Raw genomic sequence first — 18102 nt, 5'->3', positions numbered from 1 at the left:
GTACAGTAATTGGAGAGCAGAAAATGAATGTATGGAGTTCAGAACACGTAGACTCTGAGCACCGCAGCAAAATACCCATCAGATTAAAATTTACCACCTTACAAACAAGGAACTGTCTTCAAAATACATTCATGTGGTCATAACGTATTGCCTTAATCTGGGGGAGTTAACAAAACCCTTGGCATTGTGATTTTCGGTGGTTACAAGCCAAAGCCAGAAGCAGTACATTAATCTACACCAAGGAAGTATCTGAACAAATATATTTAAAGCTGTATTTTAACTGCAGCATATCAAGTTAATATTATCATAACAGAAAACATGTAATTTGAAGGAAAAGCAGAGTTACACAAAATAAACTTGTCAGAAAAATTATAGCCATTTGATCTGTTGTATTAGTAGCACATCATCATGTACAAGAATAAAGAGAAGTGGATGTTCCAATAGCCTTTTAAAGCTTCATTTCAATATCGTACCCAAAGGACTCTTTTACAAGTGCCAAAAGTTGACCAGCTAATGAAAAGTTAACATTGCAGGTAAAGAAGACATTGCTTCATAACCATTTCATTGTTGTTTGATTAAACTGAAAGGTAAAAACATTCTCATACAATAATCCTCCACACAAAGTGTTTCTTTTACCAATGTCTGTGACCGGCACTTTCTCCGTGAGCCACAACTCATTGCTTACTCCTGCAGAACCTGAAATCTGGTCATTTCTCCCCAGCAATAAACAGCTTGAGTAGCTTCTAGCTTGTGAACGAAACCGAATGAACAATCTGATTCTTTGCATGTATTGGTAGCATTTTAAAATTGCTGTGTACTTACAGACACAAGAGACACAAGACAAAAGCCCAGTTACTCCAAACTGTCCCTCACAACGTGAGACAGTTACGTTCCTCAATGCCCAAGAGCTCCTCTGGACCATTATTTTATAGCTCACGTTACCTGAGAAATGGAACATCCCCAAGAAGGCCAGTCTGGGCAGGCTGCAACTTCCTAAGGACCAAAATAAAGATATTCTTCTCATCTCAATGGAACAGCATAACTTTTCAGGTACTTCTCTGCAGAGCTGGTCTGGGAAATCACTTCACAAAATCTCTAACCTCACTTAGGGTTAGATCTGAAGGTCTAATTCTTGCCCTTTGGGAGCAACGCTTTTACTGCTTGCACTAGGAAGAAACCCCAATAAATTCTAAATTTGGCAAAGTGGCCAGGAGCATAGACACACTAGATTTGTGCAAATTTTTAAATTCAGAAGTAAATTACTTAGATTTAAGGAATTGGGTAGAATTTATTTAGAATTATAAAAATTCAATTATTTAGCACTTTCAATAGTTTTTGTTTATAAATTACACTACCAATTTATGGAATAAAAAATATACATTTAATCTAAAATACCAGATAAAACATACAAAAGCAGAACTACCCTTATATAACTTACTAGAAGTTATGTATTTAATAATAAAACAGAAACTCAAAAGAATATTTCAGTAGGTAATTTAATTTAGTGTGTTCAATTTGAAACTTAACTTGTGGTTTATTTTTATACTGCTTTTGCTTTTACATATGAAGTCACATATACAAACAGTTCTAGCATTAAAGGCAATACCATATTAGAAAATTATTACATTTTATGGTTATTAGTCTTTTATTTTAAATAGTTTATACACTATTGAACAGCAATTACAGTAGATAATAAAGAATTGTGCAATGTCTTAAAACTGTTTAACAACTTAATATAGAAAAAATAATTTAAATTGTAAGGAAAAAGTAGAATTCAAAGTTGCTGGAACATTTTGGTGAAAAAATGTGGACTTCCAAGTTCATAGACGGGAGTTTCCAATGAACATTGCAACTGAAAATTTTAAATTGGGGATTTTTAATCTCCTGCCAGAACGTGCAACCATATTTGTCCTACGTGGATTCTTTTTCTTTTTTTCTTAATGTACTTCTCTATGATGAGATGGATTTTGTCTTTGATGGGACAGTGCAACCCAGGGCACTGTCTGTGCTGCCTCCCACTGAGGACGGCAGAAGTGCAGAAGCCAGTACATGTCACCCAAGGGACCCAAGTCACCCAGGACAACCCTCCCGCTTCCAACGGAGATTCCTGTGCTCAGCGACAGGATGTAGTAGAGACAAACACCTTACACAGGCATACTCTTGAAACAAAGGAGTATGAAGTCACTTATTCCTGTATTTTTTAGGTACCACATAAATAGAAGTGGGCATCCACCTGAAGTTAGAACTAGAGAAAATATACCTTCCTTCTGGCATTACAGGGGTGGGTGCTCAGCAACATCCCACGCCCTGCTGCAGCCTCAGGCAGGGGATCCGGGCACTCTCCAGAACCTGGCTGCTCACCTGCTCTTTCTCATCAGCTTTTTGCTTATTAACATAGTTTAGCCCTTTGCAACTGCAAAACATGGAAAGCTCACATCCCTTGAGCAGGTGACTCTATAATTAGAGTGGCAAGATGTTGTTTGCCATAGTTTTAATGTAATATTATACTAAAACTTGCAATATTGATACAGGTAAGTTCTAATGCTATCAATGCAGAAAATAAGATCCAGATATATTTGTTGTAGGATATAGCATTACTTTGCAAATGGTTAACGCATGTAGCTATTAATATGCAATGTATATTAATAATACTTAAAATTCACTATTCTTTCAGTTCAACTTCATATGATTTTATTATAGTATATAAAAAGGTGAAAAGAAGTAATTAATTGAGAGAGCTATCACCTACCTTTTATTATGGAGGGCCTACTTATAGCACTAACCTTCATGCTGCAAATCTGTGGCTTCACTCACATAACACTTCATTTTAACCCAAAGGGATGGTTCTATCTCAGAATGACTTCTGCTTTTATTCTGGACTATCGCAGGCATGGGTCTGATACACCTTATACTAAAGCAAACGAGATTTCACCTCACTAAAGCTTGAAAAAGAACCTTGACAGCAATAAAAAGGCTGCAGAGGTAGGGAGAAGTCTCTGAAATACAGTTAGAAACAATGGCAGTATATTATTAATTCATCTCTATTCTGTTGTTATTCTACTTCTTTAGCGAAATGCTGGAGGAAGTAGTGGGGTGAAGAGGTAAGAATTCGTATCAAACTCTGGTGGATTTCCTGACCTCCCCCTCATCCTCCTGTGTTCTTGCTGCCTTCACACGCTGCCCAGCAGCAAGGAGCTCCCTCCAACAGATTTGTGGACCATCAGAGAAACTGCTCAGGGGAACCAAGGCTCTACCCTTCTGCTACAAGCAATATTCCCTCGAAGCCAAACTGCTGTCAATATTATCCTTTCTTCCCCTTCCATCACCAGCATTATATTTGTTACATTGTCTTTCTGTGGTTTAGTATAAAAGGGATCAGCTCCACCAGTCAGCAGTTTGTGCACATAGTACAAGTAGGCAAAATTTGTCACGGTGACATCAAGCCGCTAACACAAACACATCTATTACCCTTTCTCTCTGGCTTGGTGAGACAGCTGCACTCAAGGTATTGGCCTCTGAGCCTCCCTAATAAATCACTGACATGTAGGAAACCTGGTTATCCTAACATAGCAGGGGCAGAGGATGCTATTCAGCTGCAGAACAACATGGAAGAACAACATCCATGAGGCTTATAATGAAAGATTTTTGATATACTTAAGTAGTTAACAAAAATTTATTGCAAGAGATATTTGTCACTAGATTTACAGTTTCAGAGAACATAGTACAAAACATAGTGCATCAGCTTTGTCTAAACATTAAATAGGTGCAAATACACAAAGATAAAAAACCAAAAAGTGAATACTTTACAACATAAGTTATAGAACTATAAATATATTTTATATACATTATACATATTCTAAGACATGATTTTCACATATATATAGTTCGTAATTAGTATCAGACTATTCAGTGCTTTAGTAACAGTATAGGTCTGAACTTGCCATGAATGTTTGTTGCATCATTATACGTACAGTAAATGCTTCCCACGGAATGAGAAATTTTAACCAGTTTAGTTCACAGAACCACTTTGCAAAGCTTGAGGGAACTGTATAAACAGCAGGACGGTTTAGCTGAACGCTCCTTCCTCCACTCCTGTCCTAAAAGAGCGGCTGCAGGGGGATGACAGCCGGGTGCGGGGCCAGCAGGGACGGGAAGACGGTGTGCGGCAGCGGGGGAAAGGCCAGCGGGACGGGGTGCAGGACCGAGGGCGGCAGCAGCGGCAGGTGCGGCGGGGCGACAAAGGCTGCGTGGCCGCCCGGGCAGAGCCGCGGTCCTACCGGCAGATGAGGTAAAGGCGCTCTGGAAAGAGCCGGGACCTGCGAGAGGAACTGCTGGTGGGGCTGGAGAACCTTGAGCGCGCCGGCGGCAGCGTGCTGCTGCAGGATGGTGTGGTGGATGGTGGTCACCGAGGTAGAGCACAGCGGCGGCTGCAGCGGCAAGGGCGGCAGCGGCGAGCCCGGGGGCTGCATCGCCGGCGGGGCGAACGCGAACTTCACTTTGCTGGACAGCACGTTCTGCGGCACGATCTGCTGATACGCCTCCGATGGGAGCTCTTTGAACTTCTCGTGGTTATCAGGAGGGAATATCAGCGTCTGATCGGGCAGGGGGAAGGGGGCTATTAACTGCTCGGTAGTTAGAAAGGTGTGACTGTTTACTTGTGCTTCTTTGAATGGCAAGGGCGGGGGGCTGCTAAATATGCCAGGATTACACTGCACCCATTCACCGGCTACCTCACCCATTTTCTCATGCGGTAGAGACTCGGCCAATTCATAATGGCAAAGATAGGATTTAGGAGGAGCATGTTCCAAGTGTCTGTTGGGGACGGGAATTTTGTAACGAGCTTGATTTTCACGACTGTTGACATTTTCTTTTTTCTTTGCCTCTTGGGGAAGATCCTGCTTGGCAGCAGCTGCTGGAGCAGTGTGGTCAGGAGCAGAAGCAGCAGAACTTGTGATGACATCAGGAAGCATGGCCGGTGCGCTCTCCATCACTGCGCACGCCATCAGTTTATCATCTTCCAACACCTGTGGGCCAGCAGTTTCTAGAGGCGCCTTGCTTTCCTCCAGCTCCATCGTTTCATCCCTATCTTTTGCATCATCATCTTTGGGATCTGCATTAGTTTCCTCTAGATAGTCTTGAGTCAATAGGTCCCCCAAAATATTTAATGTAGAATTTGCAGAATTTTCTTCGGAAGGTTCAGAGGTCTCACTTTTTGCATTCCTGTCAAGGAAAACATGATGGATTCTAGTTTTCCTTCTCCTGTGTTTCCCTTTTGCCTTGTGATATGTACCTAAAGCATGTACTTGCCTTAGACATTCCTCTGCTGATAATGTCTGTCCACATGAACTTTCATCCGAGGAAGAAGAGTAGGTGTGCTGCCTCCGCTTGCGGTGGGGTTTCTCAGGCTCTTCTGTCAGAACACTGTAACCTCTCTTTATGGGCTGGTTTTGGCTCAGCCCCTTCTCCTCACTGCATTGTCCTAAACATTTATGCTCTGGGTTATAGCTTGACCTCCTGCCTTTCCAGCTACAGCACGTTTTAGAGTGCCTTAGGCTGTGCCTCCTGGAACTTGTAGTCAGCTGCTTTGCCTGCCTTCGGGAGCTTGCTTTGCTCTTTCTGTGTGGTCCTTTACAACCATGGTGTTGGCCACTATTTTTTGCACTCCAAAAGTCACACCAGCCTCTGTCCCAGTGTATGTGATCTGATGCAGACATGACTCTCTTAGGACCATTTTCAATGCCAAATTTTCGATGTGACTGCAGTACCTCACTCGCAGTTAACCAGATATTCCCTGCATCATGTCTGCACTTCTCTGAATTACTTTGGAGGTGCTGATATTTATTTTCATCTCTATAAGTAACTTCTTTTTCGGTTACTGGAGACATCTCCATTTCCGGTACTGTTGTGTCCCCACAGTGATGATAATGACAATGACATAATTTTCTTCTCCTTTTACTTTTTCTGCCTCTGTGAAGCCATTTTTCATGGCCTTCTTTGATCCAGACTTTGTTGTATTTCTCATCTATCACAGTGTTTTGTTGTAAGGGGTTTTGAGATATGTGATACTTTTCTGTTTTTCTAATCGTGAACGACTCATCCAAGGACACTTTGTTTTGATTTTTTGCAAGGTCACAATTTCTGAAGAGGGAAACATCACTTAATAGGGGTATTGTATAGTTGCACACATTTTTCTTCACTTCTACTTCATAACCACCACACTCTGAAGTAGGTTTATTTGTAAAATCCGAGACTAAGACATGGTGAGATTCAGTTTTATGGTGCAAATGAGGTATGTTTGGTTGATGCTTGGGCTTTTCTTGGCTGTCACTTGCTCTTGATGACTTAAAATCAAAATATAAAGGATTACAGCTATACGAAATTGATGGGTCTGTACTTGTGTAAATTAACATTTCTGATGGCCACTGAAGAATATTTGATCCGTATTTGCTAAGAACAGGAACGAAGGGTTGACAGGGTCTCTTGTACACGTCCGGTTTGCTTTTTGGGGCTCCACTACCTTCTTCAGATGGTGCTGGAACTACTGCATCTGCCCCCAGGTTTTTTATTTCAGTTTCATTTGCAGATGGATCACTGTTCCCGTCATTATAGTTCTCCTCCGCAACATCCTGCAGAGAAGAACAATCCTCCACAAGTTCCTGCACAGGAGCTCTGCTAGCCTGCAGCTCATGCCCACTGCCATCCAGGGGCAGGACCTGAGCACTGTCTGCAGCCAGGGGCAGTGTTTGGTGCCCCAAGTCGGCTGCACTTACATCCACACTGTGGCTATCCGTGTCCAAGGACACCAGATGCTTTGAGTGGGACATGGCAGGAGTTACAGCGGGACTCTCCAGCACCCCGCTTTCCTCACTAGATGGCTCTTTTGACTCCTGAGATTCAGGAGCTTCTGCTGTGTCTGTGCATTTTTCCACCAGTGGGTGAAAACAGTTGTGTTTCTCCTCAGGGCATACAACTATTTCGGCTGCTGAAGGAGACTGAAGGTTACATGTTTCTGGAACAAACCTACTCCTTCTGCTAAATCCATGCTCCATGGAGGTTTCGTCATTAAACTCATAGAAAACGGCAGCTGAAGACTCCAGTTTGACTGCTGCTTTCTTAGGAAAAGCAAAGGAGAACCCAACTCTGTGTCCTTGAGCTCCTTGAACCTGATCTCCACATTTATTAGTGTCGGATTGAGGACTACCTGCATCTCCAGGAGAGGAAGAAACAACAGAAGCAACGTCTTTGCAATTCTGGGCATCGTGCATTAATGTACAGCTGAAATTCTGGCTTTTGGTAGAATCTATGGCGGCACTTTTGGGGGTATCATTGCAATCATCTTGCACAGTCACTGTAGTGGATTTGAACATAGGGCCACTTCCAGGAGCACTAGGAAGGAAAATAAAACTTTGAGTCAATACCTTTCAGAGGATTGCTGACAGAAATTGGTACATGGGTAATTAGAATTGGTAATTACATTGGTACTTAAGGGAGTTTTTTAAGGAAAGAGGAAGACTCTGTGGATATGTTCATTTAGACTATGAAAAAATGCCATCTTTTATGATAAAGATCAGTTATCCAGTACTAAAAAAAAAAGAGTAAATATTATGCCCCTGGCTCGTTCATGTGAAGTCATCAGCTGAAGGACTAACATTCCTACAAAGTAGTTAAGTTTCTGTAGACAGGCTGGCTGGCCAAAGAGACTGTCTCCACAGAAATCTTGCTTCTCCGCCCAGCAGACCACCACGGTTACAACACTATTACTACAGATAGCAGTTTTACATTCCTTCATGTTACAAAATATATTAAAACAGAGTGCTTCATAGAGCACTTCTCCCTTAGTCATCATTCCAGTGACTGCTGCTCTGCCCACAGGCAATTGCCCAGCAGCCCCCATCCTATTTGTGTGCACAAACCAAACCATCGCCATCTCAGCAATTTCTTTCATGGAAAAATAAAACTGGGGAGAGCATTTCAGCTGACAGAAGTAAAGTAAGTGATTCATCCCTCTTGAGAAAAAATTTATCACTGTCTACTTCTGTTCTTCGTTTCATGTCCTCTTCCCATCTGTTCTATTTGACTTAGTAGGAAGCAAGGAGAAGAGCAAAAAGTGTTTAAGCTGCCAATTTTCCAGGAGCCACAGAAACTGCTCAGCACTAGGAGTAATGGGCCTATGTTAAAACCATTTGTTTGCTTGTTTTAGCCAAATCACTCTGTGCTACAGTGCAGAGCAATACTCGCTGATGAGCCATTGGTAGAACTTGCAAGGGTCACTTAGGAACCCAAGAAGCGCCAAAAATAATGACTTTACCCTATCAGATCTAGAAATTAAGGTAGAGGTTTTATGAGAAAGGAATTCCTCATGAGAATTCCTGCTTTGCCCAGTTTTTTACAATTTTGAAATACATATTAAACCCCCACACAAATCCTTTCTTCCACAGAATAAAATGGTGACTTCAACAAAACAAGCCTACAAAGTGCCAGTTTAAAAAAATCCTGTGTCTGTCTATATCACACCTCTAAGGATGCAAAGTGGTAGTAAATGACAATTATGAAATAGATAAATTAAGCTCAGATAGAAATTTTCCTTCACGAACTAGCAGAAGGATATTTTAAAAAACCCCAAACAATCCAGAAACAACAAAAGCTTGCAAAATCTGTGCTTCACTAGCATGGAAAAAGGGAAACAGTAAGTTCCTCTTTCTTCTTTCTCAGGAAATATGCAAAATTCAGATTTTGGAGCATGTTTAGGGGGAATGATATCTAATATACTCAAGTATAAAATATGGACAGTTAAAACACTCATGGAGGAGAGAGTCTCCACATGAGTTATAAAAAATTAGGTGTCGTGTTGCTCCCATCAAACAGACCCTGCAACATTCATGTCCCATGCACCTGATCATTCAGACTTTGCTTCAGCATGCTGCCCACCACCCAAACTAGGGACAAAGAGACTATTTCTGAACAAGAGCTGCAGCTTGGCTGGACTTCTCTGTTAGTTCATCTGGGGAGGCGAAGGCTGAAAAAAGAGAAAACATTTGCACTTGAGCATCTACATTTTTTCTCTCTTTTTTTTCTTCAGAGATTACACTGTGACAAGTACATATATTTTCAGTGGCTTATCAGTGTCAGAACTGTGTCATATTTTGATAATTCAGTCACAACTAGCAAGCTCAATATTAATTTCAACAGCTTGCCTAGACACAATACTAAAATGTATGAGTTGCAAGGAGTCACTTTTGCAGAGGGAGGTAAACACTCTGCTGAGCAGGGGAAAATGAGCACTTACCTTTTAATAAAAAAAAATCCAGCTATTGAGATTTAAAGCTAGGTTTCTGGATGTTTTCCCAGGCGAGCATTTTGAAAACTAAATCGCAGAGATCTGTTACATCCTAGAGAGACAGACTGTGTTCCTCACCTCATCAATGAAGTAGTGTCAGCCTGCAAATGCATGACCTAGTTCACTCAGCTTTCAACCAAAGTGCCTGGTTTTATGAAATATATATGAAACACATCTTTTTTTAAACTAAAAAAATGTGTCATTTTAGCTCAGCTGAAAAAGCAATGCTTAACATTCATTCCTGCACACAGTGTGAATCAAATACTGTGCACAGAATGCTTCCAAAATGCCCTAGAAACGTGTGTGTGGCTACAGCCAAGGGTCTTCTGCGTCCCACAGCACCAGCTAACAGCGGAGGGCTTATTTTTTCTGTTTGAGCAGCTATGGACTTACCACGTTCTCTCTTTCCTTAGCTCAGCTAGCTTGTGTAAACGTTGAAGGGCTTTCTCCTGTTTTCTTTCATCTTTCCGTGACTTAGATGCTACATTTCGAGCAAACTCCCTCTGTTTCAGTTCCTTCAGTCTCTGCAAGAAACAGCGACATAATGCACATAAAAACCCCTGGGATGAGAGACATTTATAATGACAGTTGCTTTCTGCTAAGTGCTCACAGCACAAACTATTCTGAACCTAACCATTCAACAAATTTAAGGATTTCAAGGGAATAACCAAAATACCTAGTGGTGCTAGAGATAGGTTAGCCAGGCTATAGACAACCTAGCAAATTTTACTGTAGCTTTTGTGATGATGTAGACTAGCCTCAGTAGGATGACGCAAAGTTCACCCAGAATTTTGGTCATGACTCCTCCCCAAAACATTCCCCACAGCATAAATGCTTTTTGAGATATCAATAAAAAATGAGACCACTCCAGGTATTTTTCTGCAAAGCCTCTCAAAAGCCTTCTGACCACCCCTATTATATTAAATCTGGAATTTTTCTGCCCGAGATGCTGGGCATGGCATTTGTCACTGCTGCTCTGCGGAAGGTCCCTGTCAGTTCTCCTCTCCAGCTTACCAAGGTCCCTCTGGACCTGCCCTGCCATGTTATCAGCATGCCAACACCTGCAAAGCTCCTGAGAGCTCCTGTCCTGCCACCCCAGTCATTATTAGAGAAGTTAAAAGGGCCTGACCCAGCAGGGATCTCCAGGGGATGTAACAGACAGAGAAATCCTGTCTTTTGAAATGGGGAGATTGTCCCTTTGAAGGAGCCTGTGTTTTCTGCTCTCACCGGTGTCTGACACAGCAGTCAAGCAGATACTGAGGTGCAATCCAAGATCGCATTTGATTTTATCCCCAGACTACTTCTTTGGAGGGAAATGAAAGTGCTCAGCTCTGAGTCTCCAAATAAAAAGGGAATATTTTCTGTATATCACAGAGGGACAATATGCAGGGACCTCACTAGTTCTTCATGTCAGCAAAATGTATTCCAGTCCCAAACCCCCATGGTCCTCAGTGTGTCCCTGATTATGGCTCACAGTCTGATGACATCATCTTACAAAACCATAATCTCACAATTCTGGGAAGAACCCAGTAATTTGCCACCCCCTTTTAGTGTCCACAGCTAATGACTGGCCATGAACAGGGGCCACAGTGATTTGTAAAAGCAAAAACTCTAACTTCAAATTGTTTGAGGGGTATTCAGATCTTTTGTTACCACTGGAGGCACACATAATAGATACACAGAACGGAGTTTGCAAAACATTGTCAGCAGAGTCCTCCTGCTCCTTCTCAATTCTTTTATTTCACGTCTTTTGTGAATTTTCCTTTCCCCTATTCACAGAAAAATACCTCACACATATTGTCACCCCCTTCTTCCCTGAGAGGGTGGTCAGTCACTCAGGCTCCACAGGGAAGTGGCCAGAGCACCAAACCTGCCAACAGCTGAGGGACCATCTGGCTCTTGGTGACACATGGCTTAGTTTTAGGTGGTTCTGCAAGGGGCAGGCAGTTGGACTCCATGATCCTTATGAGTCCAACCCAGCTTGAGATATTCTAAAATTCAGTCACACACTGAATTAGTCTTTGCCATTTTGGGTGATGGTAACACTACTCGGGCAGTCCATTCAATGCCAAGAAATAAATACAGAGAAACATGCAGAGAAAAACTTGCAGAAAAATGAGTGAGTACCATGCTCTATTTTCAAGTTTTGCATTCTTTTTCAAATGCCTGGATATCCTTGATAGATAGAGAAAAATAATCTGAAATGTAATCACTTCTTCCACCATTTATATTTTCTAAATATCAACATTTTCTACTTATAAAAATTTGCTTTATTGTGCTAATACAGTATAAGGCTATAAGCACACTCAGAACTAGAGGTATGATATCTTTTTTCCCAGAAAAGAGTGCTTGAAATGTGAAGCATCTTTGTTGAACATATCTTACCCCTGTGCACTCCTGTTTTCCTAAAGATAGCATGATACTGACCCTGCTTCCTACCAGCCACTCATGAACCCTGAAGTATTTAGTTTCATAGGCAACTTCTGAGTGCTCAAAACACAAGAGAAGGGATGAAGTTTGCTCCTTCCCCTCCCCACCTCCAGCCCTTGGCCCTTAAAGAAAGGATTTCATTGCATTTTGCAGAGCTAATATTTTTTCAGGATTTTTTTCCCCCTCCAGTGCTAAGGAAAGAGGTAAGTGATAAGTAAGGGAACAAAAGGAAGATAATAGCGTGCTGTCTCACATGGTTAAAAAGGAGCAGCTGAGGTGTATACAAAACCGTAATCACCTCCCAGCTGCAGTACTTTTCTGCAATTACTGGGATGATTATAATTAGTGCTTTGAGTCTGACCAGAATTTGAACCCTTTAGTCTTACTGCTGCAAGTTAAAAGAACTCCACACTTGTTCTCAATTTTTAAGTAATTAAATTGTTCTCCTTGGATAGCCATACAAGTAGGTGTGGCACAAGTTTTTTGCACACAGCCATTGCCTGCTCTTCTCTATGGGAGAGCTCCTGGTCGCAGAGCTCCCCTTCTGTCAGACCTCCTGGTAGACACACCCTCTCTTTCCTGTACAGAAAACTGGTCATAGCAGAAAATAAATAACTTACACAATGGGTTTTTTCTTCTCACAATTGGTATCTCAGTCTTTTTCATGGAGTGCTTAACAATCTGCAAAGATTATACCTTGGCAACTCCTGAGGTCTTTATTGTGCAAATGCATGTCTAAGTGGAATTCCTCCTAGTTCTAAACAAGATATGCACCTGCTGTTTCAAACAAATGCTATTTCCTTTAAATCAAAGATCACCTAAATGAGTGACTGTCCCCTCCAGTTTTTATTTTTCTGATACTGTAGTTATTTTCTACTTTGTTTTTTTTGCCATGTGATGAAATATCATCACCGGCATTCCCTTACTGCACTTAGTCACGCTTGGGATTGCTGGCACTACATTTATGCTGCCCTTAGTTGCAAATTGTTGGTTTCACTTGAGTTATGCAAATGAAAATGAGATATTACCCAATCATACCATTAGTCCATGCATTCTTAGCATCAGAAGGACCCCCCCTAAAGTTGTTCAAAGTAAATAGCAGCAATAGAAAAGTGTGACTTGTTCCTAAAAAACATCTTCTTCTTATCATCTTTCTGCCTTTTCATGTGGCAGAGCTGTTCGCTAATGCTAACTTCAGTAGCTGTTTTAATGCCTGTTATGTTTGTTTTTGTCCATGGATCGGTAAGCAAATAATTAGCAGGCAGGGATACTGTATTGGATTCCCTCCTGTATTTTCTTCTGCTTACAAAGAAGCTCAAAACGTGTGTGACCCAGCCATCAGAGTTCAACCAACAGTTCACAATGAATAATTAAATGACATTTCTCCAAGAGATCTAAATGCCTTCATCATTATCCTGATACACTGTATTGCCACGTTGGAGGTGCAGAGTATGGGCACCATCGGTTTGCAAATGACTGTGCCCAGCCTGAAGGGATGAGAAGCCTGACCCTGATTCTCCAGCCTTGTAATGGGATCCTGCAACTGGGCTGCTTTCCCTGGGGCAGAAGCAGGATTATTTTAATAAATCTAACTGTGACACGGGGCCTGAAGCAGAAATATTCCACCTATTTCTAAAAAATTCAGCCAGGAGTCTTAGTGCACACCCGGTACATCCTAAGTGGATTTCCAAAAGGACCCCATTTCTGGCCTCTTCACTTCACCCTTGTCTTCCTCATTTACCACACTAGACAGTTCAGTTCAGCATGCTGCTTTTCAAAAGGTTTTCTAAATCTGAGTTTCCTAAATCTGAGTTTCCCAATTCTCCCCTGCATTTTATAATAGAGAAACCACAAGCCCACAAGATCCTGCTGCCAGAGCCAGATGCCTGAAGTCCCCCTCTGGATCAAATCCTCTCAAAACTAAAGACACATTAGGACATTACATGTACTTCTTACATCATTATTGCAAGCCCTTTGCCACCCTGAAAAGTGGGTGTTGGCTTTTTTTTTTTTAAACTCAAGAGTTAAACACTTGTTGCAATACACAGAAGAAGGCCTTATTTAATAAACATACCCAGGACAGCAAAAGCACGTAAAGGCTGAATGGTGAAACACAATGTACGTGAATACTATGACACTAAGGTGATAAAATGAGAGGTGGAAATACCCAGCCTGAAATAATTTTATACCTTTGAACGTATAACTTAACATTGTCAGAACTGACTCTGAAAAGCAGTGAGACTTTAACAAAGTTTATGAAACCAAAGAGGAAATCATAACAAGCATCAGGATTGATACAGGCTCTCTCTGTGGTGTAAATATCTCACAGGAAAAACAGTCATCCCACCAGCACAAAGGCATCATCTAAGGACTACTTATTCAAGCAGGCTCTCATAAACTAGCCTTGCAGAGCTGTTGGGGTTTTAGGAGTTCTCCTAGTTTTTTTCTGTTAAAGGAATTTTCCCCCATACTGTTGCTAGGAGGACAAATTGCTGGGTATTTAAGGAAAACAAAGAGCTACCCACTGGGGGTGGGGTGCACCTGGATACTCTTTTGTTTCACCTGGGTGTGTGGGCAGTTCAGTCCCCAAACGCCAGAGAGGGAAGCTGTTTTTTCCTCGGCTGTTTTTTTTCCTTCTGCGGAGAAAGACCCCAGGATCCCCAGCCCACCTTCCCTGCCCCATTGGGGGCCGGGCTGTGGCTGCCCTGCCCCGCTGCTGCTTCGAGCCTTCGCTACGTTGTAGCCCTGCTCGGCCTGCCTGCCCAGGCCTCCGGGGGTTCTCCGTTTGGATACACCTCGTCTGCCATCCGGGATTTGTGATCGTCCCTGCCGTTCCAGCCTGCTGTTCCCAAGGGTCCGGCCGGACACCGGGATCGGCTCCCCAGGGGGTTTGTGAAGCCTTTGTTCCATCCCTTCCCGGGATCCCAGGCCACCAGAGCCGCGTGCTCCCTGAGCTCGCTCCGGAGCGCCCCCTGCAGCCGCGGGGGAACCATCGCACCTGCCCTGCTCACCGGGAGCCGCCAGCGCCCCTGCCGGCTGCGAGCGGAACTGCACCCGAGGGGAAAGGGCCCGACAGCCGAGAAGGCTGGGACTGGGTTTGTGATTGTTTGCTGTTACTGCCATAGTTATTGTTGTTTGTTTGACTGGTTATACACATATAGATAAATAATAGTAAAGAACTGTTATTCCTATTTTCCACATCTTTGCCTAAAAGCCCCTTGATTTCAAAATTATAATAACTCGGATGGAACGGGGTTGTATCTGCCATTCTCAGGGAGGCTTCTGCCTTCCTTAGCAGACACCTATCTTTCAAACCAAGACAAAAGCTTATCTAGGAATAACTTTAATAGGGTCAAGAACCAATGGGAACAGTTTTTATAATAGCAGGAGTCAGAGAGATGTCTATCAGGGGATTTTAGGGCAGTGCAGTTCAGATGTTATTATGCTAATTCGCTTTTGACCTTAGATTAACAACTAAATTACATGGACTTTTACAATGCTGAAAATACATAGGCCATAAATTCATTTTCTGATCAATGGAAGTATAAAATTTCAGAATTTAACAGCCATGACATCAAATCTTGATGCTTTATTGTCTTTTTTATTTTATTAGGAAAAATGACTGTATTCCCAGTAGTCACTAAATCATTAATTTATGTGGGTTTAGCTTTTAAAAATAACTCATCCAAATAAAAGGCCAAGCCCACTCCCTCTCCACCTGCCCAGCCAGCAACAGGCTGGGATCATGAAGACACAGGATATTCAGTCCTGCATGTGGATCCCAAGTCCAGCAGGAGCTTCCCTAGGTCCTGTCCTTCCTATAACTCCATTTGTACCCTGAAAGGAGCTGGAAGTCCACTGCAGCTCCTTTTGCCTTTCAAAAATTTCCTAATTACCTAAACATGGGCAACATGGGTTGATAGTTCAGCACTGTGGTGGAAGCGGGACAAAATTGGCATTTGGGTTTATTTAAAATAAATTAAACATCTCTTCCCTCTAAATTTGTACATGATACAAAACATGTTTTTAATAAAGCCATTTTTTTTAGCTTGTATTCCACTTGTTTTTAAAAAAAATCTCTATGATATGTAATGAGTATTAATATAAGTGTTTCTTTGCTGCCAATGATGATTCTAGAAGCTGTGCATATTCCCCTGTCTCTGAATGCTGCAGGACTGCTGTCGATAACTCCCTGTTAACTGAGATGGGATATTGCTGCTTTATGTGAATTACAGGGCAACCAACAGAGTGACAAGAACTCATCAGATAAACACTCGTCACACTGAACCAGATTAGACTCTTTCACAAAGAGGATCAAGCTTAATCAATTATAAATAATAACTGACTAGATCACAGCTCATGTAACACCTGTAAATGCTCAAATGGGGAATGAAATATGCCATTTAAAGCAGAAAACATTGCTTACTAAGATGTAAAATGCACATATTTTCCTTCTGTCTTCAGTGGTTTGTGAGAGCATTTATATATTTCACTGTTCTGCAGCTGGAAACTCCTTCACCCAGCACAACAGGGCAGCATCTCTTGTCTTGTGCTCTGCAATTTTACATACTTTTCATGGCAATATCTTTCATATTATTATTATTATTACTAAAAAAAAAAAAAATCTCCTCTTGTAAAGATTAGAGGAAAAAATTAAAGCTCCAAGAAAAAGATACTGTAATACCCAAAGAATTTACCCTGTTAGTGCTACAGGCCTTCCCAGCAGAAGTTACACAAGGCAAGTTATTTCCATAGAAAGGAGAAATGCTGCCATTTCTCAATGAAATTAGTAATTCAACCTCACAAAGAAGTAAGCTAAGGAAGAAATTAATAGATTTTTTTTTCTTCTTTTTCATCCTGCCACTGTGGAATTAATTGCTATGATAGGTTCCTGAAAGAGAAGAGGAACAGAGGGTATTTTTAACAGCAGCCCACAACCACTCCATGGGGAGTTGCTGATGAGAGCCAGGGAAAGCTTCCTGTCAGGGTGGTGTGGCACCAGGACGTGTCACCAGGAGGAGCTGGGGCATCTCCAGCCCTGCAGAAATTCAAGAATTGAATGCGACAAGACCCATTTACCTGATCTTGTCTCAGCGAGCGAGAAAGCAGCAACTCCTTCCAAACATGGTTTGTAGGATTTCTGTCTTGGGCAGGAGTTACCTCCTCACATTATCAGCATATGAACCACAATGGCCACTCACTTCACTTTTAAGAGGCCTTTAATAAATAACATGAATCTATTGCTGGCTTAGCAAAAACTTCCAGTTTGTTCCAAGTTATGAGCTACTTCTGCCTGCCTCTGCCTGTGGCTGTTTGCATCTCACCTTGAGCTGCAAAATTTAAACCTTTTCTTAAATACCAAGAGCTCCACAACTTCGCAACAGAACCACATAGTAAATGATGAGATATTAAGCCCTCCAGATGACAACAAGTAACATACAGGCTGTGAATAATCCTTTTCCCCTCCTGTTTCTACCACAGATTGCAGCCATTCCCTCCTGATGGTGTTTTAATATTAGAAGAAATCTAACACATGCATAGTTATATGCAGGATTTAAAAATAGCAAGTCCTTGGAGCCCATAATATTCCTGAAAAGGTTGATTCAGTAGATGTGAAACTGCTCTTTTCCGAGCACTGCCATGAGCATCAACCCAGACTGGGAAGAAAGTGGAGATGAATTAAGAGGAAAGGAAGGTTTGTATTGCCTTACCCGCCCATCATGGGACTGATGGGAGGCAGGTGATGAGAAGATGAGATTCTTCATGATTCAGAAAACTTTTCGCTAACTTTAAGTGAATTGATGTGATGCAAATTTTCTCAAACAACTCTAACTGGCTCATGACCACACTTGTACAATACACAGTAGTACAGTTTGTTGTGTAGTCTGCTAAAAGAGAACTGTTGAGACAACTTTTACATTTAGGACCTACCAATATATATAAAATATATGTATTATGTTATACAACTGAAAATTCATACTGGTCTTTTCTAATTTTGTAATATAAAGACTGAAATTGATTTTCATGAAACATAATTAGTTTTTGAGATGACATACTTGTGTTGAAGCATCTTGCTGAGTGTCTCAAGTTATATTTTTCCACCTAAGTTTATGGGGAAAAAATAAATTACTCTTGAGCTTAAAATGAAAAGCAAAACCTAATGAAAATGTTACTGTTTCAGAATCATGAGGAAAATCAGAACATCAAATATTTTGCACACTTGCATCTGTAAGATACATGCAAGCTAGTTATCCTTGATGAATATCTCACTCATTACTCTTGATTATGTAACTGCAAAAGATGTACACGGGAGCAATAGAAGGAAAAAGAAATTT

General features: G+C 41.6%; 1 protein-coding gene across 3 annotated transcripts in view; it reads right to left on the bottom strand.

The window, feature by feature from the left end:
- Window positions 1-242: 242 nt before the first annotated feature.
- The window catches only part of ZNF804A (zinc finger protein 804A), a 162378-nt gene continuing 144518 nt past the window's right edge, over window positions 243-18102 (bottom strand). For all 3 annotated transcript variants that reach the window (XM_032114795.1, XM_032114796.1, XM_032114794.1), the window contains 2 exons: window positions 9731-9861; window positions 243-7386 (listed from right to left, as the gene is read on the bottom strand). In XM_032114795.1, coding sequence (XP_031970686.1) covers window positions 4098-7386; window positions 9731-9861 — 3420 coding nt within the window. In that variant the 3' untranslated portion in view covers window positions 243-4097. The remainder of the gene's footprint in view (window positions 7387-9730; window positions 9862-18102) is intronic.

This window comes from Corvus moneduloides, chromosome 7 (genome assembly GCF_009650955.1).
Source record: "Corvus moneduloides isolate bCorMon1 chromosome 7, bCorMon1.pri, whole genome shotgun sequence".
Classification (NCBI taxonomy): domain Eukaryota; kingdom Metazoa; phylum Chordata; class Aves; order Passeriformes; family Corvidae; genus Corvus; species Corvus moneduloides.
Note: the sequence above shows the minus strand (reverse complement) of the source record. Positions and strands in the feature narration are given on the sequence as shown.